Source organism: Microtus oregoni, unplaced genomic scaffold (genome assembly GCF_018167655.1).
Source record: "Microtus oregoni isolate MIOR12 unplaced genomic scaffold, Mior012 000000F_ref0000247, whole genome shotgun sequence".
NCBI lineage: Eukaryota > Metazoa > Chordata > Mammalia > Rodentia > Cricetidae > Microtus > Microtus oregoni.
In genome coordinates, this window is record NW_024543059.1 from 26,805,541 (window position 1) to 26,829,271 (window position 23,731).

The 23,731-nt window shown below is 46.4% G+C and overlaps 1 protein-coding gene across 1 annotated transcript in view; it reads right to left on the bottom strand.

Moving 5' to 3' along the window:
- Adamts17 (ADAM metallopeptidase with thrombospondin type 1 motif 17) overlaps positions 1-23,731 on the bottom strand; it is a 291,689-nt gene that overhangs the window by 229,738 nt on the left and 38,220 nt on the right. The window contains exon 4 of the mRNA XM_041652890.1: positions 9,880-10,049. Within this exon, the coding sequence (XP_041508824.1) occupies positions 9,880-10,049 (170 nt within the window). The remainder of the gene's footprint in view (positions 1-9,879; positions 10,050-23,731) is intronic.

The window sequence follows — 23,731 nt, forward strand, 5'->3', positions numbered from 1 at the left end:
CCCACTGTACACCCTGGGCAGGGAGGTCATTTTGGACATCTGTCCCAGAGGCAATGTCTGCTTAGTCTCTAGGGACACAGAGCCGGGAGCAGGACTCCATGTGCCCAGCTAAGACACGAAGGAGTGGCTCTTGTTTATTGCATCACTGGGGGGCTGTGTATGTGAGGCAAACACTCTACCACGGAGCCACATTCCAGATACAGGAGTATTAACAATAATCATAATCATAATAATCATTATTGTTTTAAAAGATAGTCTCTCCCCCATAGCCCAGGTTTGCATCTGCCTCACCCTCCCAGGTACTTAGGTAAATGCCAGTATGCCTGCATCAGAAGCATTTTATTTTTCCGAGACAGGGTTTCTCTGTGTAGCCTTATCTGTCCTGGAACTCACTCTGTAGACCAGGCTGGCCTTGAAGTCACAGAGATCTGGCTGACTCTGCCTCCCAAGTGCTGGGATTAAAGGTGTGTGCCACTACCACCCAGAAATCAAAAGCATTTTTAAAACACCAATCAGTCCATAACTTCTTTTTATTATAATTGTTTTTTTTTTTTTTTGAGACAGGGTTTCTCTGTGGTTTTGGAGCCTGTCCTGGAACTAGCTCTTGTAGACCAGGCTGGTCTCGAACTCACAGAGATCCGCCTGCCTCTTTAAACCGATTGGCAGTGACAACACACATACACACACACACACACACCACCACACACCATACGCTACACACATACACAACAGACGCATATACCACACACACACCCCACACCATGCTACACACATACACAACACACGCACATACCACACACACACATCACACACACCACACACACCCCATACCCCGCATGTCACACATACACTATACACACACAACGCCCACACACAACACACACATACTACACACACCACACACCACATGCTACACACACCACAAACCACATGCTACACTCATAGACAACACACGCACATACCACACATACACACACACACCACAACATGTTACACACATACACAACACACGCACATACCACACACACCCCACACACACACTATATACACACAACACACGCACATACCACACACACACCACAACATGTTACACACATACACAACAAACACACATACCACACACGCGCCACACACACACTATACACACACAACACACACATACCACACACACACACCACAACATGTTACACACATACACAACACACGCACATACCACACACACCCCACATGCTACACACACACTATACACACACAAGACACGCACATACCACACACACACACACACCACAACATGTTGCACACATACACAACACACGCACATACCACACACGCTACACACACACTATACACACACAACACACGCACATACCACACAAACCACACACACCACACCACACACACACACACACACACAGAGCACACCCGTTTCCTCATGCTCAGTACATTGGGCTGTAAGAGGGTTAGTCTGACCATAGTTTACCAACCCTACAATCCCCCCACTCTGCTGACATCACATATCAGCTCAATGCCACCCTTTGGAAGAGGAGGCCACCTTTGCAGAGGTCACTTGCTCACATGTGGCTCGGCATGTGGCAGCTCCCACCCTCAGGTTCCCTTTTCTCTGATTGTTTGGGGCAGTGTTTACGGCTCCTTCTGCAGAGACCTGTGGGGATAATGCACCCCAGTGATTCCTGTGGTGCACAGAAGTAGGTAGCAAGGTCCCCTGCCTTGAGTGGGCAGAAAGCTGGCAATAACTAAGCCAAAAAGAATCAACACATACCTTTTATCTTGACAGTAAAACTCATACAGCAGAGCCTATAATTTCTACCTTGTTTGCTTACACAGTTCAGTGCCGTTGTATACAGTCACACTATTGCACAGCCATCTCCACCATCTGCCTCCAGAACTTGAACACCTTGTAAAACAACACTGTCCCCATTAAGCCCTTAGCCGTCCCTCATTTCTCAGTCTCCATACAATCACCATTCTATCCTCTATCTCCATAAATCAGATGACCCTAGATATCAGACATAAATGGGATCATCCGCTTCTTGTCCTTTGTGATTGGCTTATTTCACTGAGGATAATGCCCTTCAGGGTCATCTATTTTACAAAGCATGTCCAAATTCCTTTTCTTTTAAGGCTGAATATCATATTCCATTTCGTGTATCTGGTACATATCGCTGATCTGTTCATTTATCGGTGGGAACGTCAGTGCTTCCGGCTTTTGGCTGCTGGGAATGATGCCACTGTGAACACCCCTTCGGCACCCTGGTTTCTTTGTGTACAGATAAAGATTCCGCCTCCAGGAAAGGCCTGTTCTCCTGAATTCCTCCTGAGGCTCTGATTCCTGAAGGACAGAGCAGAGACCGCAGGTGGTAGATGTTTCTGGGACACAGACTTGGCAGCAGGGATGGGACAGCAGACCGAAGCATCCAGCAGGGTGAACCAGCCTGGTTTCTGACATACCCTTGGCCTTGACTTCTGCTGCCTGGCCTACCCTAAACCTCTCCCCATAGCGCTTCTGAAATTCTCGGTAGGTGGTCCCACACTACTTTTGACCCTGAATATCCCACTTCACCTCCAACATGTGACTCTACTCTTGCCTCATAAGCCCAGCTTTGGGTGCTTGGCTTATCACCCACAACCTCGGCTGACACAATAGCCAAGCTTCCTGCTCCAGGTTCCACAAAGTTCTTTGCCCGAGGCCATTTTTCCTAGGTGTCTTTTCACTCCATCATCCACTCTGGTGTCTGCTTCAAGAGGGTGCAGAAGGGAGGCAGCTCCTGGCAGCTGGGTTTCTCCATAGGATTCCTTTTTAACCTTGTATGGCTCAGTTCATCCTCTGCCACAGTTCTTTACAAAAAACAACAGGCGAGCTCAGGACAGGGACTTTTTCAATGCACGTGGCTGCCTGAGGACCCGTGAGGTGGGTAAATAATATAATCCCACGTGTGTGGAAACACTCCTAACTGGGTTGTGCACATGACATAAATCCCTGTGCTGTGTTTGGGATACACAAAAGGCTTTTCAGAGCCAATTAGTTAAAGAATTAAAGAAATGCTGCCAGACCCCCTAGCTCTTTTGTCCCAGTTTCTCCAGACTCCCTCTTAGTCCTGCAGCAGTGTGCCAGCAGGAGACCCCCTCCTCCTACCCTACCTCCATTTCCTGGGCTCTGCCTCTAGCTGTGGATCTAGGGTTCCCCTGGATCTTTCCTGCCTCCCCTCTCAGTCTTTCCTCCCAAGCCATTCCTATTTGTTCGTGTCACACACCAACCAACAGAAGCACTCTCTAACAGGGAGCCCACAGCCTTCACACTTGCCTAGGATCCAAAGTAGACAGGAGCTCCCCAGACCATCCACTCAACTAAGGCAAGAGCAGACAGCTCCACCAAAAAAACATGTCAATCATCATAACTTCAAGTCCCCAGATTCCAGATCAAAAATCCAGACATGAACACCCAAGACAATGTGCTTCTTCCAGAAGCAAGCAATCCCACTGCAGTAGACCCTGGGAAGAGTACTTCAGCTGAAACACAAGGCAAGGACTTCAACCATACCAATTATGATTATGTTCAAAGACCTTAGGAAAAATATGAACACACATGCCTTACCATGAAAATACAAACAGATGGATGAAATAATAAAAATGTTTCAAGGAGACTTAACAAAGAAAGAATCAGCAAAGAAAAATAAACAAATAAAGCTAGAAATGAAAACCTCAGGACACCAAACAAAAACTTTGTAGGAAAGCCTCACCAATGACAAGACGTGGAAAAGAGAATTTCAGGTCTTGAAGATAAAGTAGAAAAAACAGATAGGTCAGTCAAAGAAAGTATCGGATCTTAAGAAAAAAAAAATCCAGGGGCTGGAAAGATGGCTCAGTGGTTAAGAGAACTTTCCTGCTCTTCCAGAGATACTGAGTTCAACTCCCAGCAACCACAGGGTGGCTCACAACCATCCATAATGGGATCAGATTCAGCACTCATATACATAAACACAAGAATAAATGAATCTTTAAAAAAAGAAAAAACTTCAGGTACAAAACATCTAGAAATTCTAGGATACCATGGAAAGAAAGACCAAAACTATAAAGGGAGAAGAAGAATCCTAGATCAAAGGCACAGAAAATTAAAGCAAAATCAAATAATCCCCTTAGACGCATAATCCCAGTGAAATAGAATAAGTAATTAAAATTCCCCAAGAAGAAATGTCCAGGGTCAGTGGATTCAGAACAAAATCTTACCAGACCTTCAAAGAATAACTAACACCAATACTCTTCAAATTATTCTGCAAAAGAAAAACTGAAGGGATATATTTTCTAATTCTTTTTACAAAGTTGCTATTGCCCTGATACCAAAGCCATACAAAGAACCAAAAAAGAAAAGTATAGACCAATATCTCTTATGAAAATAGATACAAAAATTCTAAATAAAATACTTGCAAACCAAACCCAGGAACATATCAAAAAGATCATCACCATGGTCAAGTTGGCTTCATCCCAGAGATTCAGGGAAGATCCAACATATGTAAATCAATAAATGTAATCCACCACATAAACAAACTGAAACGTGATCATCTTATTGGAGTCTGAAAAGGCCTTGGACAAAATCTCGCACCGCTTCATGATAAAAGTCCTGAGGAGACTAGGGACATAAGGGAAATAAATACCTTAACATAATAAAGGCAATTCATTTTTTCTTTTTAAATTATTTTATATGTTACAAAAGATTCCTTATGTAGGAACACTCTTTTTTAATTTTCTTTTTATTTATTTTTTTGTGTCTTTCATATCATGCCTCCCAATCCCACCCATCCCTCTAGAATAAAACAAAATAAAATTTAAGAGAAAAAGGTGGGGGAAGGGTGAAAGGAGAAAGGGAAAATCTCATCATGGGAGCTGCAGTGTGACACAGCGAGCCACACAGTAAACCCATTTGTCCATACATCTTTATACACAGGCATCGATCACAAAGAATCATTGGTTTGTGCTCCACCATTCACACAGGGCCCTCACTGGAACTCTTTCTGGACATCCTGTTGCTACCCCCTGTTGTTAAGATCCTGCAACCCTGGGTCCACAGGACCAACCTGCCCCACCCCCACCCACAACCCGATGCTCCAGCAGATCACAGATGGGGTGGATGTTGGGGTGAACCAACATTTAACCTTGGTTCCGGGCCTGGGTAGTTGAAGGGTTGGTCAGCCCTCCAGCTCTCCCCTGTCTTGACCACCAGGTGAGCTTTCCAGCATTGCCCTGGCTGGTTCACTCCTCTCAGCTATGAGCAAGGGGCGGGGCAAGTTCTAAAGTTTCCACACCATCAGGGTTGGTTCTCTCACACCTACATCGTCACTGCCAGCTATACTGTGTGGTCCAAGTGAGGTGTAGTGGCCACTCTCCCAAGTGATGCAGCTGCTGAGGAGCAGGGACAGCACTTCTGCTCCGATGACCTCAGGGCCAGCTCTCCCACGTGCCTTAGGAGCTGATGAGAGCAGGGGTGAGGAGTGGGAGGTGGGGGATGGTATATCTCCCCACCCATGCTGAATAAAGAAAATTTATAGCAAGCCCACAGCCAGAATAATGTAAATGAAGAGAAATTCGAAACACATCGACTAAAATCAGGAACAAGAAAAGGTTGTCTGCTCTCTCTCCACGGCTATTCAATGTAGTACTTGATGTCTTAGCTAGAGCAATGGGACAACTGAAGGAGACCAAGGAGATACAAATAGGAAGGGAGAATTCAAAGTACCTGTATTTGCAGATGATACATTAGTATACATAAGTGACTGTAACAATTCCACTAGGAAATTCCTACAGCTGAAAAACACTTTTAGCAAAAGTAGCTGGATACAAACTTAACTCACAAAATCAGTAACCTTACTACATACAAATGACAAATATATTAAGAAATAAAATAGCCTCTCTCTACATATATATCACTGGATTTTCAGATGTTGGGTTTTACGCTGTTACTTTGCTATAACAACACACACATGCACACACATATAAATGCATACACACACACACACACACACACACACATGCCTGTGTGTAATTTTCAGGGTTTCTAGTTAATACCACATCACCTGTGAACCTCAGAGACCATTCTGTCTCTTTCTACTTAGATGGCATTCATTCATTCATTCATTCATTCCCAACCTCTCTTGCTAAAACTTTTAGCACTCTGCTGAATGGAGTGGCATCCGTGTTCCTCTCTGTCTTGCTTCCTGCTGTCTACCACCACACACCACGTCAATTGCGGAATGTTTATTTTTGGCTTTTATGATATTGAGATCATTTGATTTTGTTCTTTTTACACATTTTATTAAAAATGGTATTAGATTTTGGTGGATTCCTTCTCTGCATTGATTGAAATAATTATTAGTTTCTCCCTTTGCTTGTCTGTGTGTGACATACAGCGGTGCAGGATCTCTGCCCACAGAGACACAAGGAGTGACAAGAAGGGGATGATTGCCAGATATCAGAGTTGTTCTTTTTCACAGCCCAGGACCAAATAACGAGGACCACCGACCCAAACAGTTTTCTTTCCAATCCAAGGACCCTGAGGAGCCAGCTGCTCCAACCCTGCAGCCTCAGAAAAGACAGTCTGGAAAAGGACAGATGGGCTCCGTGGACCTGCTCCTGCTTATTGCTCCTGGAAAGCTGTGTAATACTGGGGGCCCAACCCTAGCCACAGTCCCTTCCCTTCCTCCAGACTTACCAGGTATCCCACCATCTCAGACTCCCTAGGCCACAATGGTCAAAGGCAGGAAAAAAATCTGGAGATTTCACAAACCAGGATGTAAAGGACTGAAGACAGGAAGTGGAGATGGTGGAGGCTCAGCTTGTTTAAAGAAAGACCTAGTGTCCGGGGGTGAACTGATTACCGTGTACTGTGACCAGCACGGCAAGAAAGGGTTGAAATGAGTAGAGCTATCTCACAGGGGTCTGAGGACTTGACTAATTTGCTTTTGACTTTTAGAAGTCCTGAAATCACAAACATAGACACTTGTAGGGATGAACATCATCACACCATACTGTTTACCCAAAGCAATTTCCCTTAACAAATCGTAGACCTCCTCAGAAAACCTCAAATCCAAATAGAAAGTGTTTGGCCCCCAACCAGGACTGTGAACTGTAGACAACCTACCGTAAGCTGCTATCGGACAGTAAGCAAGGACTAGAACGTCCCTAGCCCCCTATCTTACAGTCTTCATGTCCTGTAGTGAATGGTAGGTAGAGCGATACAGAGTAACATCCCATCCCTTCCCAGCTGTGATTAAAGAGCTTCCTAGGTCTAAGTCAGTTTATAAAAGCAAATACCAATGCCTCATGACTACCAGTCTCATGAGAAAATGTGTGAGCACAACCAGCAATTCACCAGGCTGTGAGAACGTATACCACTGGAACTATTCTGCCAGGAGAGGCACCTCTGAGGAGCAAGGTAAAGGCAAGAGAGGTGAGGCTTCTCACAAAACACAAGAGCAGTCTCGGAAGGGAGCCTCATACCGCAGGGCATAAGGGACTCATCCTCTTGACCAGCAGGATCACCACTGCGGGATGAGGGGGGGCATCAACATCTATTTCCCTGTGGCCAGTTAGGGCAAAGGGTTTGGGCCTAATGTCATGGCCCTGCCCAAGACATCGTATGAGACCCTACTGATGCTCAGAGCCTCCTTGCCCTTGAATTCCCTTCAGACTCTTGGAAATGAGCTATGGGCTCTTGTCCCCACAGGGGAGACTTGGTTCTGGTGAGCTTGGTGCAGGCCTTTCAGCCTTCCGGGTCCCCAGTTCCAATTACAATATAGCCAGAACACAGATTCCAGCAGGAGGGATCCTCAGGTCCTTCCAGCTTCTGGGTCCCATCTTGCCCCCATGGACCCTCCCAGTTCACCTCTAGAGCCCAAAGCATCCTCCTTCATAACTAAATGTGAACAAGAGTCACATACACACACTTTATCACTCATGAGGACCATGACACCCCCACCACCATTATCCTCCAATATATAAGCCGGGAGCTCCTAACCTAGCCTTCCCGGCACAGCTAGCTTTCTCCGCACCATCCAGGCTCCATTCCCTCAGGCAAACAAGAGCTGATGCATTCTAGGATCTGTGCAAGCCCTAGCCCAAGAGACCTTGAGTACAGCAGGCCCTGAGACCGCACAGATTCTGGGGAAGCAGGTATGCTATCACCCAACCCCAGCCCCAAATGCCTTAGAGCGGTCTACTCTCATTAGTGTTTAGTGAATCTTGTGGCCCCAAATAACAATCTTTGTCTCATTCTGTTGTATTGTACCCTAAACCTGTTATATCTATATCTGGCATTGCTAACCAGCTTTCCATTCCCATCACCCCTTCCTTATGAACAACCTCCTCCTTGGTTCTTCTGCCTATCCACATGGTTACTGTAACCCAAAACTCTCTACTCACAGGACATGCTGCATCTGGACAGCGCTGGCCACTCTTAAGGCTTCAGATACCAGCGCTGGAGGAGAAGCCCCAAATTCCTTTTCTAGCCAAGCCTTCTAGCCCAGTCTCTCACCTTAAGCTCAGCTTGTCTACCGAGAAACTCCTCCGAGAGTTCAAAGGTTCCTCTTTTTCTTGGCCAGAAGGTCCACCATCTGTCCAGGCACCCACGTAAGACCAGGTAAGCTGGGGGTTTCTACTCCCGACACTCCCTGAATCCTGTCAGTTTTTTCCCACCTGACCCCTGGAGTTCTTCCACCCACTTGCCCTGCCCATTGGCTCAGACCTTCTGCCCACACGTAAGCCATCTACTCGCCGGTCCTCACGTCAACCCACCCAGCATGCAGCTGCTCTGGCGCCTTCTCCAAACACTGAGTTGAACATGAGGCTCTCCTACACTTGGGTGGCCTCAGACCCTACCCCTCAGAACCCTTTGCTCAGCTCCCCTAGTCCCCACTGTCTACATCCGTCCACACTCCTTCAAGGATGCTGGAGTCCCTGCTACAGCTGTATCATCTGACCTCCCTCTGAAGGGACCCGATGCACCCACCTCCAAGCCTTGCACCTGCTGCACCCACAGTGACCTTTGCACCCATCCTCACCCCACCAACACTTCCCTCTTCTCAAATCAAGGTTTGCTCCTTCGTGAAACCTCATGCTGAAGGATCATCACGAGCGGCAGCCTCCACCTGCACAGCAGGGTTCCCTGCAGATGTCTCTATGGTGGAAAGGATGCTCCGCCTGCTGGGACCAGAGCCTCCCAAGGGAAGGACCAGATTGCATGTTGCATTTGTAGCCCCAGCACAGAATACAATGTTAAAGGTTTTTGAAGGCCTTCAAAAGCACTTGCTGGGAAAACAGGTGGCTGGGTGGAGCATGAATGCCTTTGAAGAGCCTACTGATTGAGGAGGTAGGCTCTCCCTCACCCACCCTCTGTATAAAGGTTTCCCTCTATCTCCTAGAGGGAAAGACAGTGGCTTCATAACCACTGTCTTGGCATCCTCAATAGATAGTCTCTCATAGTTCCTACAAGTTCTTTAGGCCCATAGTAAGCTATTTTCCAACTAAGATCTGACCCCAATTTCTCCAAGTAGTCTCATCATTAGGAGACCAGGGGCTGATTCTCCCTTCAATGTGACCATCACTTGGGATAGGTCTTCTATGTACCAAGGATCCTGAAATTATGGTCATGAGCAGTGCCATCACTGAGCAAACCTGAGCATCTAAACATCACGGCAGGGAGAATTCAGAATCAGACTTTCTCCCACTCACTGCATCTACTCTCAAGGTCACAGGCTGTGATCCCCAGCTAGCTGCCTCCTTGCCTCAGGATAAGGGTGCCGCCCCTGCCTCCAGAGCTCCGCTCACAGGGAAATCTGAACCCAGCAATGGCGGGGCCCTCTCTGGACTCACCATGTTCATGACAGTGAGGATGAACCTCTGCGCAGCCTCTGCCCCGTGGTACTGCACCATGTTGGCATCAGCCACCACCAGGGTCTCCACCGTGTGCTCATTGGTGAGCCTGATGGCATTCCTCCGCTCCCGCCAGTCCCGTGACGGCTTGTCCTTCCTGGGCTTCTTTTCTAGAAAATGATGGAGACATGTGTGCAGTTCTTGGATTATTGATTTACGAAACCGTAATAGGAAAGGTCCCAAGAGAACAGTCAGTCTCAAGCGGCCTTGGATGAGCCCCAAGCATGCAGAGCTCCATGGTTACATGGGGTAGCCTGTGTTCCCAGTCACTCGTGGCCCTAGTAGGGAGCTGGAGAAAGAGCTTGAGGGGTCAGGCATCAAATGAACCTCTACCGTGCTTATCTTCACAGTCGAGGAGCTACCTGAGGCTGAACATCAGAAACTAGAAACCCATTCCTAGTAGAACATGGAGAGCCACACAGAGCAGGCAGGGAGAGACGCCTGCACACAGAAATGAGGGAGAGGGGGGTTCTTCCAGTGATGACACAGACATGCATGATAAGTACCTCCACTTCCCTAATGACATCTGGAACCAAGGAAACAGGCTTGGTTGAGGCCAGGATGCTCCCCTGTGAGCTAAGCATCCTAGCAACTGTGCTGAGAGTCTAGAAGGGTCCACAAACATCAACAGGCAGGGAAGCATCAGAAAAGTATAGCAAGATCATAACAATGTAGATAGCTGGTATGTAGGCTATGTGATATGATATTCAGCATATCAGATATGATATTCTACCCACCCTCCAAAGGGGTCATAACCCACAGGTTGAGAACCACTGCCCTACTCAGTCTTCAAACCCTGGATTTGGGGACTGGAGATAGAATGTTGAAGACTTGAATACTCTCCCCAAGCAGGTGTCCCACTTGCAGGTGGGGATGAAGGGTGGAATCACTTGAGAGGGGACCTACCTTCCCTCCACCCTTATCACCTCCCCCTCCACTAGTGTTCCATGGCTGCTACTGTATTGAGTAGGGAGCCTCAACATAGTTTATGCTAAAATCCCTAATGTGTATAAATACACCCTGATAGACAGATCACAGATACCACCATTGCCTTCAAGGCATAAGAAACCCCAGTCTCTGGATCACACAGTGCTAGGTTCCATCATTAGAGATCAAGTGCAGGTAGCAGGCCTGTGACTGGAATGGGGGGGGGGGGGGTCCCCAACCACATTGGGAGAGGGCCCTCACACTGTCAACCAGGACACAACCTGGCCAGATAGGACCCTGGCTCTCCCCTGCTACCCCAGACATCAGGAGTCGTTTCTAAGGTCAAGCCCACAGCTTCCTTTGCCAAGATGGTAATCACTTGGAGATCTTAAATAACTACTTCCATTTTTTAAAAATTCTCCATTTATTCTCCCTTTACTCCAATTAGCCATCAAAGCGGACAATTTGACATATTTATAGAAGATACACGAGGTCTTAGAGGGTAAGACATGGAAGAGAAAAAAAGCTATGAAGCTATGAAGGGTAGTCTAAATATTAGACTTTCATTATTTATATAACTATTTGTTCTACACGTTTGAGAACTCTCAAAAGTGCTGACGCAAACAGGGGCTGGGGAGGTGGTGCATGCCTGTAACCAGGCCTATGGAATTGGGATAGGCAGGGGAATTCACTAGCTACCAGCCTAGTTCCAGGTTCAGCAAGTGACCCTGTTCCAAGAGAACAGGCAGAGATTAAAAGAGCAGGACCCTTATGATCTCCTCTGGCCTCTGCACACACACAGGCACATGCATCTACACATAAACGTGCACACACACACCACACAACACCCATTTACCACATTCATACATATAAGCACATACATTAAAAATATACACTGGGGACCAGATGGTGAATGGCGCATGCCTTTAATTCCAGTACTTGGGAGGGAGAGGCAGATGGATCTCTGCAAGTTCGAGTCCAGCCTGGTCTACAGAGCAAGTTCCAAGACAACCAGGGATACACACAGAGAAACCCTGTCTCATAAAACCAAAACCAAAACAAGACAAAACAAAATATAAATAAGAATATAGTTACTGATTTTGTTCTCGACAAATAAAAAATTCTCAGTTATTAATTAACCAATGGGCTATAATATCTTTTTCTTGAAAAAAAATCAAGTATCAGGATATGGGTATGGCTTAATGGTAGAAGGTTAGTCTAGCATGCTTGAAGCCCTGGATTTTATTTCTAGTTCTACAAATAAATAAATAATAAAAATAAAGAAGTATTTAAGCAATCTCGGGGGGGGGGGGGACAGATAAAATATTGGACATGAAATTCCTACCTGAATTCCTCCATCTCCTGCTGTGCAAGACACCAGTGTCCTAAGGCCATTCCCAGGAACGGTCTCAATGTGCTCTTTGTGCCAGGCACAGGAAGAGTATGTCTTTCCCCATCACAGAAGCAAATTACAGGGCAGAAAAAAACAGAGTGGAGGAAATAGGGGAAGATGCCCAAGGGCACTGGGCAACCTTGAGTGGACAGGCAAAGACCGGTGGTACTAATGAAAATGCAAAAGACACGTGCCTGCCTTGGTGTCAACCCTCCAAAGCCAGAAGCAGGAATGTGTCCTCACTGTGGCTCACGGGACAGGGGACAACCAGAGGCCCGAGCTTAAAATCAGACCTTGTCTCAACCACACAGACTATGGTTTTCTCCAGCTTATCTATAAGCTAGGTAGGGGATTTCGGGAGACCCCTCACACCAATGTAGGGAGTTCTACAGAATTCGCCTGGGTTAAGTGGAAGCCATCTATCCCTTCTTTTCACCTTGCAATTCAGAGATGGAGACTGTGTGATAGGGCAAAGCTGCCCCAGCAGATGGACTACTGCACTAGAGACGGAGGGGCATAGAGGGAGCAGACTCAGAGGGCCCTCTTCATTTTAGTGACCTCTTTGCATCCAAGAGTCAAGAAGACTTACTGCATCAGAAATCATGACCAGGATCCTCCCCATGCCTTTCCCACTAAAATGGATTGAAATACTCTGAAATCACAAGCCAAAAGAAATCCTACCCAGAGCTTCCTCTTGGTGCCTCAAAGGAACCACAAGCGATAAGTGATATGCATTTGCTCCCTAGTCCCCCCTCACTCTGCTCCACTCTGATGCTGGGTCACAACACTGCCAGAGACACAAATGCATGTCCAACTGCATTCTGAGTCACCACCTAGCAAAACACCTTCAGTGAGCTGCCAGCAACGGTGATGGGTTAACGCAGGCCAGAGTTCTTGACAACCCAACATTCCCAAATCCCAGATGCCCACGGCCAAATGCATCCAAGTCAAGTTAGGGCCTGGGCCCAAATGGGACCAGCCACGGGTGCTTAGGCGTGGTATTAAAGTCTGTACAAACACACTTAGCTTACAGACTCGATGCTCTCCAAAGAGTTTGTCAGCTCAATGAAAAGGAAAGAAACGCTTCTTTAAAGAATAAAATAAAAATTTAAAAAAGACAAAGACCTTGTTTATAGAACACTATCTTTTTTGACTTGAAATAATGATCCCATGAGTGCAGCTGAGCTCCCAGGCAGGTAGATCTCCTGGCAGCTGTATAAATCCAACATCCTTGAAAAAGAATGCCCTCTTAGTTTTTGTTTCTTACAAGAAGGAGGGAAACGTTTTTTTGCTCTCCAAGTATGAATTCTTTAAATAACTTCCTCCAAGGCCAAGTCATTTTTATAAAAGCCACCTTTTTTTTTCATGTAAATTCCTTTTTTAAAAAAAAAAGTGGAAAATAACTGCTGTTTTTTTTTTCTTTGTGTGGTTACATTTCCAAATGAGGAACCCCTGAAGCTCAAATCATCTCCCCTTGTTGTGACCCATGTCTACCCTCTGCCAAGGAAATAGGATCAGGCTAGGAGAGCTGACCAGGCCTCACTGTATCTTTCCAGCCATGCTCAGAGCTACAAGACACCAAGCATGCAGAAACCACTGCCTATGCGTAGAATCAGAAGATGCTCAGTTAACGGATCATGGTCAAGTACCCAAGAGTGGTATGCAGTGCCACAGTTTTGGGGACCATCAGGAAGGAATAGGCATTAACCAAACGAACAGGAAATGGGATATAAAATTGTAAATTGGACAAGTGCGAGAAAGAAGCAGCAGACAGTGCTCTGAGATAATCTAAGGGAGGAAGATATAAGAACCACAGTTTAAATTAAGGGCATCGTTAGTCAGCTTTGCATTGCTACAATGAAATGCCTGAGACGGGCAATGTTATACTGAGAAAAGGTTTATTCAGCTCACAGTTCCAAAAATTCCAAAGGAATTGTAACTTGTATTAGTTCTGTTCTGGTGAGGGTGGCAGATGCTGCACAGGACACTTCTTGATGGGACTTCCTGTGTGTGGATTGGTCATGTCCTAAAGGACAGTGGAAGGGTAAAAGATGGATCAGAGTTTGAAGATGCCTTTTTGAGACAAATATCCAAATGACAAAAAGACTTCCCACTAGGCCACTTCTTCCAAGAGTGCCCCCATGTGGACCTACCTTTTAATTACAACGAATTCTTGCAGCCACTCAAATGAACTGGTCACAGGATAGTCAGACCTTAGCAAGGAGGCTTCCCAAGGTCACAATGTGGGTGAAATCAAGGGGCAGGAAGAGTTAAACCAGTGGGGATCATAGAGATGCTGGCGGCAAGTCCAGAATGGGAACATTCTAGTAAAGAATGGAGTGTCTCTCTGGGTGACCTGGTAATGTTTCCGCCTTAATGGAGTGAGGCAGGGCAAGTCGGGGACCTGACTAGGGGACCTAGGAAGGTGGGTTCACCTTAATGGATTTTTCCTTCCAAGACTCCTGCTCTCCAGTGAAGTCCTCAGCACCACTGTGGGGTTCAGCAGGGTCTGTCTATCTTCCTGGATTAGCATGACTATTTCTTTCTATTCTCTTCTGTCTTTTTCTTTCAGATACTGGCCACAACCTAAGTAGGCTTTAAATTCTGCATCATTTTCCCTAACGCTTCTCTCCCACCATGAGCTGACCTTCACGCTAACTTAAATCAAGTGGAATGACCCCCCGACACACACACATACCACTTCCCTTCTCTATTTTCCTCTAGGGCAACTGCAAGATTTACAGCTTGTCTGCCCTGGAAATCTTCTTTTAAACTCCAATAGACTGCCCTCAAACTTCCATTGGAGCCCGTCTTTTTCATTAATAAGATTAAGACCCCCGAGAGAGAGGCCCTCTATTTTTTCTGGTATTATATAGTGCTTTGTTAGAACTCTCCAGGATTCTAGTAAGGTTTTTTTTTTTTTTGCCTACTTTATAATTCTTAAATCAGCAGAGAAAATGTACCAGTTCTGACACCCTGAGCAGCTGTGTGTACCCTGGCCTTGTATCTTTACTTTGCCATTGTTGTGGTAAACACCATGACCAAGGCAACTCTTAGTAAGGGGCTTCTTTAGACTCCAGCTCCAGAGGGCTGGAGTCCATCATAATAGGGAGGCATGAACATAGGCACCAGGTATGGCAGCTGGAGCAATGGGCTAGGAGTTTGCATCCTGTACCACAAGCATGGTGTAGAGGGCCAACCGGAAATGGTGGACCTATTGTTACTCTCAAGGTCCTCCCCGCAATGACGCACTTCCTCCAGCAAGGCCATACTTCCTAAGTCTCCCCAAACAGCACCATCTACTAGGGACCAGGTGTTCAAATTCCAGAGACTATGGGGGACATTTCTCATCCAAACCATCACAGGCTTCAAGAAAAGAAAGAGGCATGGCATATTCTAGAAACAGTAGGCCAAGAACTGGATGGTGCCTGAGCAGCAGGCAGGAGCACACAGGGAAGGTCAACAGGAACGTGTCAAGTGTTCTTCCTCTTTATTCCATGAGTGAGATGCTGCCTCAGGTCTATGTGTTGACTGTGCTACCCTTGCTGCAATGGGGAATAGACTCCTATGGACAAGAAGGAAGCCACAGGTGGAAGGACACAGCAGATTCAGTAGGTGAAATTAGCAACACTGGGGCTGATAGGGCGAACATGGGAAGAGCATAAAGAGGGGCTCCTGGATGGCGGAATCACGGTTACCTCATGAGTAATGGAACCAGTTACTGATTTAGGCATACCAGCAATAAAGAAAAGCATGGTGTTGGTTCGGGGGAGGGGAAGGATTAAGGTACAGTTCAGAGGTCTTGAAACTGGCTGATGGGTGCGTAGACTCAGAGCTCACAAGAAGACATAAAATCAGATGGGCTTTTAGGACGCATCAGCCAACCCTTCTGAGACAGCAAAACCACACGACTAGATGGGGGAGAGGGAGCCAATATTGGACTATGAGAGACAGCAAGGCCAGGGTAGAAGAAATGAGCAGAGGGGATGGCTCTTCAGGGGAAACAGCAGAAAGGAGGGAGAGGGCGCCACTCAGCAAAACTGAAGGTGGCCACAGAGAGGGGGCTGCAGGGAACAAAAGGGGAGAGTCACGAGGTCTCCAGGAGAGCAGGGTCACAGGTCAGAGACGTCAATTGTCTGTTTCAGAGGTGAGGAAATGGGGCAACGTGGCAAACTCTGCATAGGGACTAGAGTGGGCAGAGAACCTCCTCGAGATGGACTGCTGAGGAAAAGGAGTCCATGGGCATCTGCAGACAGCAACCTACAGCCAAGTAAGCAAGAAGAACCAGTCTTCTCCTCACCACCTTCCTGCCCAGCAAAGAAAGCCACAGTTGATCAGCAAGCACCCATCAGGCCCAGACCCCACACAGCTGGGCGCTGGGGAGGAGAAAGCCAAGTGAAGTCTTGTCCCTCTGAGTACCCATGGCTGAAGATGCCTGCTGGGACCCTGAATCCAGGAAATAGAAGAAAGCCTTTGGGAAAGCTGCCTTCCTGGTGGTGGGGGATGAGGACAGAACCTCCACTGTATTAAAAAAGAACAAGCAACAGCAAAAAAAAAATAATAATAATAAATAAATAAAAGAAATGAAGGCAGGTAGGAAATGCAAGTCACACTCCTCTAGAGAAAGTCTAAGCTGGTAAAAAGTCTCAGCATGACCAGCACAGAAAACCCCAAGTTAAGGAAGAATGCCGAATCTTATGGTTAATTTCACGTCAATCTGTGTTCTTCATCTCCACCTTGAGTAAACATAAAAATGTACTTGTAAATGAAATAATAGTTTCATCTCACTTGATCTGTCCCAAAGTACCACAGGCCAGGAGCGGGGCGGGACTAAGCCCGCAGAAGTGTAGTTTGTGCAAGCTGGCTGTATGGGATGAAGGCGTCTCTGGGGCTGGGTCCCTCTGAAGGTTACGAAGAAAAATCCACTCTGGGTCTCTCTCCTTAGTTCACGGAAGACTGTCCTGTGTCTTTACGTGTTGTGTGTTTCCAAACTCATTCTTTAAATCACGCCACTCTGCCCATTCCTCCCTCTGTGAATGCGTGTGCACGCGCGCACGTGTACACACGCATGCAAATATGCGTTCCTACGAGAGTTTGGGCATGGCCAAGCTACAGCGTGAATGTGGAGAGCGGACAACACTTTCAGGTGTTGGTCTTTGCCTTCCTCCTCTAAGATGAGATCTCTTGCTGGCTGCTGCATATACCAGGCTAGTAGGCCCACCAGCAGCCAGGCTTTCTCTGATCTTGTCTCCATGTCTCTAGGAGTTCTGGCTCACAGACACATGCTACTGCCTTGGCTTCTCATGGGCTCTGGGGGCCTGAGCGCAGCCCCCCTACCTGTGCAGTGAGTACTTTCCACGGAGCCATTTCCCCAGCCCCTCAAATTCCCCTTATGCATGAAGATGCCATTCATAGGGAACCACGTTACTATCAGGTCTTCTCTTCCTTCTTTCTAGAAAGATCCTAACAACTGCAAATGCTGGTACATCCAAGGTAATGGGAGTTAGGGCTTCAACATACAAATATGTAAGGTGAAGGTAGGAGGTGGGTTTAGCCCTGACAGACACTTTCTTTCTACCCTTAGGAAACATGGACAGGGCAGGTGACCGCAGTATGTATATACAGCTGCCCAGGCGGGACAGTGTGGAGAGTCCCCATAAGATAATCACCTCAGAGCCATGCTCCCATGCGTCTGGCAGTTTCAAAACCCAAAGAAAACACACCAGTGTTTGGAATTATCCTGGTCCTTTCGCCACCGGCTTCAGTGCAGCCCTTGGCTGAAAGATTAACTTAGGCTACCGGAGCCTGACAGCTTTATCTTCTAAGTTGATGGAAGAGGGGTGGGGGGGAGGGGGTCAAATAGAACATTCCACCGGCACACAGCTTGGGGGAAGAAATTAATTAACGTGTTCATGTTTCAACCGGAGCAAGACAAGACAAACAGAAACCCGCAGAGCAATCCGCCCTTCTCTGCACCTGGAATCCCCCGTGGACACCCTGGGCATTGTTCTTTTTCATCTTCCACGAGGAAGCACAAAAATCTTCAGACAGCTAAAGAATTCCTTGACCTTTGAAGGGGCCAGCTAGTAACCCAAATTCTCCAACTCCATTGCTTTCACCCCAAATCCAACGGAAGACAGAGTCTTCCCTCCCCCAGCTCCTAAAGGCTGCCCAGAGCCTGTGAGGTTCCCCAGGCTGCCAAGGTTTGGAGAATTGGATCAGCCCTTCTCACCCTTCCCACCCCTACACTGATGGGCCACACAGTGGGTGTTTTCGTTGTTTTAAAGTGAGTTAGTGAGAGAATGAAGTAAACGATAAACAAACGGGAGAATGGCACCCTTCACTATTCCCAGAGCTGAGGAAAGAACAACGTAGCTGTAGCCTATGGGCCTCTAGGCTGTTTGGGGTTCTTCCGGATGCGCCAAACTCCCACAATCTTTCCACAGCACCGCATATTCACGGAAAGCCTGTGGGGTCTCCAGGTGACCCCTAAGATGCAGGAGAACATCTAAACTATTGGCTGACTAGCACAGGGAGGGGAGAAAAGGCCAGGTTTGCCTTTGGGGACCTAGCCCAAGTTATCAGAATGTGATTCATTCCCCGTCAGACAACTCCATCTCATGAGAACATCTCACGTGCAGCTTTTGGGGTACCCTGTAAAACCCAACTAGAGGACTAGAGGGTTTGACTTTCTGGTTTTCAGTATGTTCACAGGGCTATGGGGCCAGTATACTTTGGATAGTTTAATTGTCACCCTAATAAGTGCCACCCACTCCTTATTTTTCTCTGTCTTCCTCCACTCTACCCCTAACAAATTTAATCCTTTCAGTCTGAAAGCTTTTCTGACTCCAGGCATTTCATACAAGTACATCATATGTTCTGTTCCGCCTTGCTTCTTTAACTCACAGATCGATTTAAAAGTTTAGCTGTGACTGACGAAACACATGTCTGTATATGGTTCTTCCTATAGCCAAGTTAGATTCCACCTACAAACATACTCATTTTAGCTACCATTTACATGTAGATGGGCATTTGGGTTTTTTCCTTTCTTTTTCCTGTGAACAATACTACTCAGGACATTGATGTATAAGTTTTTATACCATTTTTTTCCTGGATATATAAATTAGAAGTGGAATGGCTGGGTCATGTCCCAATTTTCAAAGTTTTAATAAACTTCCAAACTCTTTCTAAAATGGTTGTCCCGTTTCCTAGTCCCAGTAGCAGAGTGTGACGGTTTAACTTCCCTAAACCTGTCAGCTCTCATTACTGCCCTTCTTTTCTTCATTACCATCTAGCTGTTATAGGAGTGGTCATGAAGTGGTGTCTGCAGGTGATTCCAGTGAAATTTCCCTGGTGGCCATTGGTGCTCAGCATCCTGCAGACTGATTGTCTGTATTGTCTTCTTTGTAGAGTCATTTGAGCTCTGGCTCGTGTGTGTATGTGTGTGCGCATGTATGTGTGTCTGTGTGCACATGCAGGAAAAAAGGCACACTTGGCACTGGGATGACAAGCTTGGGCCACAATGCGCAGCTTGTAAAACATTAATATATAGGTTGTGGGGATAGAACTCAGACCCCTGAGCTTGCAAGACGAGTGCCAAGCTGACTGGGTCATCTCTCCAGCCCCTTCTTTGCTGGTTTTCGAGAACCGATTTGTCTTTTTTATACTAAAAATGGGAATTTTTTCAGACATCTTATGTGTACATCCTTATCAAATACATAGAGGTCTTTGGCTATCTGTGAGTTACAGTCACTTATAATGGAGATGTCTATATAGATATATGTGTTTAACCTGAGTGAGCTTCTGAGTACCGCATGCATACAGGAGCTCACAGGGGTCAGGAGAGAGTGTTTGATCCCTTGGAGCTGGAGTTACAGGCAGCTATGCGCTGTCTTAGCTCAAATGTGATTTCCTTCTTCACTGTCCACGGAAGGATGTGGCTGAGGGGATATTAGGGGTTCGGAAGCATATTATGAACACCTGTGGGCTAAAGCCCTTCCAGAAGTCTGACAGGAGGAGAAAGACAGATTGACACAATTATCTATGCCAACTAAGAAGTGGTTTTACCTCATCCTGACAAGACAATGTCTCTTTATTTTGGAGACTGTATCCTACCTATAAGCAGCCCAACCTACTGGTACCACTATGTTATAGGAACAGAGGAAAGGACTATACATGATGGGTATATTAACAGGTTCCAGAATGTACATGAGACATAAATAGGACCATTCAAGTCCTTTTAGGAAGTCTGGTGTGATGGACCCAAAGGTACCAAAAAATGCAGATGCAACTGTCAGGTTTCATGTATTAGGCCATTTTCTATGACCATAACAAAATACCCCAAAGCTCTGTATCTTATTTAAAAAAAAATAGGTGTAAAGGTTAAAGGGCATGACACTAATACTGGCTCTCCTCTGATAAGGAGTTCATTAAATATGAAATCATAATGGCAGAAATACACATAAAGAGAAATTGATGACTTGATGAAGCTTAAGCCCAGAGCAAGATCAGAGTGTCACGAGAATTCCTCCTCATGACCTGGCCACCACTAGGTCCCACCTCTTAAAGGTTCACCACGAACACTGAAACACAGGAAACTCTTGGGGGTATGAACCCAGAGAATAAAACACTATCTTTGCTGCCATCGGGGGAAGAGCTACCTGAGAATAAAGCCAACACAGAGGGAAACAGGGGCAGAGATGGCGAGAGAACACCGCATTTTCAACACTGTAAACCTGGGTCCATACATAGCGTTTCCTAACAAAATTTTTCATTTTAGTCTTAGCTTCCCAGTCCTCTCTCTCCAAAAAGCTCCCTCATGCTTCTCCAGTGACAGCAGCAACCATGATTTTACAGATGGAATCAGCTGCACACTTGAGAAAGCAAGATCAGGGAAGGGGTGTCACGTGGGTGGCAGGGTGCCAGGCGTGCGGATGGCATCTCCACATTCGTATGGAGCAGCATGCAGTGGGAGCACCCACGGGCCCTCCGTGCACAGCACCTCCAGCTGTGGAAGGAAGCTGTCACTCAGCCATGCACACTTGAGACAGCCACATGGGACGAGAGTCTTGCTCAAACATACAGGTGTCCCGCTATGAGCCTCTCAATCAGAAATCTAATTTGCACAGTTGCAATTTTGTGTGAAAAACAAAAACGAACCAACCGACAATCACACTCAAACAGCTGGTTTAGATCGTGCCAAAAGCTTCTCCCCTCCATGGGAAGACTCCAGATTTCTTTTAAATGGTAAGCTCATGTACTTAATTTAAAATTTGGTTCACTTCACAAAAATCTCACTTTATAAACAACTTTTCGGTAACAAGTATTATGGAAAACATTGCAACCCTGTAGAACACCCCCCCCCCACACACACACACAGACAACTCATACATACTCCCACAAAAGCCTTACAGTGGAGCCTTGTCAGAAGGTTATTATAAAGCATTTTATTTTATCTGGCATCCAGAAATGATGTGTAGCCGTCTGGAACATGGGCCAACGGCTGCCGGCCATGGCCAGCTGTGAGAAAACAGTAGAAGGACAGTTGTGAATCTCAGAAGCCCCCAGAGTGAAGCAAGTGGCAGGACGCCATCGGTCACTAGCTGGTCAGATCACTGGAAGAGAACGCGCAGGGCACTGTCCCTGGCAGCCTCTTGCCGTGCTGTGTTCCCACTGTGACTTGAACAGTTCCTGTCTCTCGTGCTCTTTCAAACTACACTCCCTTTTGGGGTAGTTAGTGGTGTATTAAGACTCCAAGTAACCACTCTTTAATATGCTCCAAGCTGGACCGTCTTCAAGAAGTCTCTACTGTCCGCACTAGAATCAGGGAAAAAAGCCATGGGAAAGGAAAACAGAAATCCAGGCAGGGCCTCCAACTTCGTTCGCTCTGGCTGCAGCTCCCAGTACTTTCCCAACAAGGCGATCCAGAGTGTGATCGCTAGAGAAGTCTGACCCAACCTCTGGAGAGGCCGGTCTTGGGGACGTGAGGACATGCTCACTCACCTGGGCACACCCTAAATACATAATGTCCTGCTCAGCTAAGGTAAGGAAGCAGGACTAGATTTACCAACACCAATTCCCTGTTCTTATTTCTTCCTAAAAGTCATAGTGTCCCCAAAGTCAGCAACTCTCTAGTCCTCACGGCAAACAGGGCAATTTGCTTGTGGTGGGGACCTGTCTCAACATCGATGCCCCAAGAAAGAAAGGCTGTTTTCAATTACCAGCCCCAGCTCCTACTGTGGCTGGGATCTGCATGCCAACCGAATGTCCCTACTGCCACTCTTCCCCCCATAGTCCCCTAATACTGTTTGTGACACCAACCAGCCCCATCTTGAAGCCTCTAAAATCTCTTAAGTTTATTCATGAGTATGTACTTAAGCCAGGACTTAGACTGACCCCAGGGTCCATGCCATTTCCCTGATTGCCATGGAACCTGCCCAGCCTCCCATACTCGATACCGAGTCACAGTGGAAGTGCAAAGTGTTGGAAGTCACAAGGAGGCAGACGTGTAGGTAAAATATAAAGATAAATGTGACAGAGACATGCCTCTCTGGAACCAATTCATAATATATGTAATATAGAAAGAATTCAAAAATTAAACACTAAAACATCACACAATCCAACCAACAAATGGGTCACTGATTGAACAGACACATTTGAAGGGAAGATGTATAAACAAACATCAAATGAAGATGTCCTCAAAATTTTTATACAAACCACAACAACATTGATATTCCTATATGACTGCAGTCAGAATGGTCATATCAGTAAAACAAAAATAAACAAAAAAGGCAGGTGTTGTCAAGGACTCTGGGGAAAGAATGCTATTCCCTGCTTGTGGCAATATAAGCTAGAGCAGCCACTGTAGGTAAAGAAGTCCTTTGAAGTTTAAAACTAGAACTGCCATATGCTCTAGCCGGACATGCAACAGAACCAGTTGCCCTACGACAGACATCCCTGAACAACCACGTTTACTGTGGCACTATTCAACACAGCCAAGATGTGATGTGGTATATGTGACCTGGATATGGTGCCCACTGGTGCATGAATGGATGAAGAGAATGTGGTACTTACATGCAGTGGGTATGATATGATATGCCATTAACAGATGAAACGGGAGATAATCGCATGCTAAATGAGGTAAACCAGATCATTAGGATAAATATTGATTTTTTTCTTATATATAAAATCCTGGGTTATGGGGAGAATATGAAAGGGGATTGTTAGAAGTATGGTGTGGGGAAGTGGGGAGAAAAGGGGGAGAAATTTAAGAGCTAATGTCACCAAGATACGTTATATGCATACATGCAAGTGTCATTATGAAACCCTTTTCCAACCCAATTGATATGTGCTAATAACAGCCACAGATTTGCACTGCTCTCAGCCCTGCTCAGAGACCTTGTTGCAGCAGGCAGCAGGTAATGCAGAGACTTGTAACTGGTCAAAGTGCTGAGGACAAGCAAGCACTTCGTG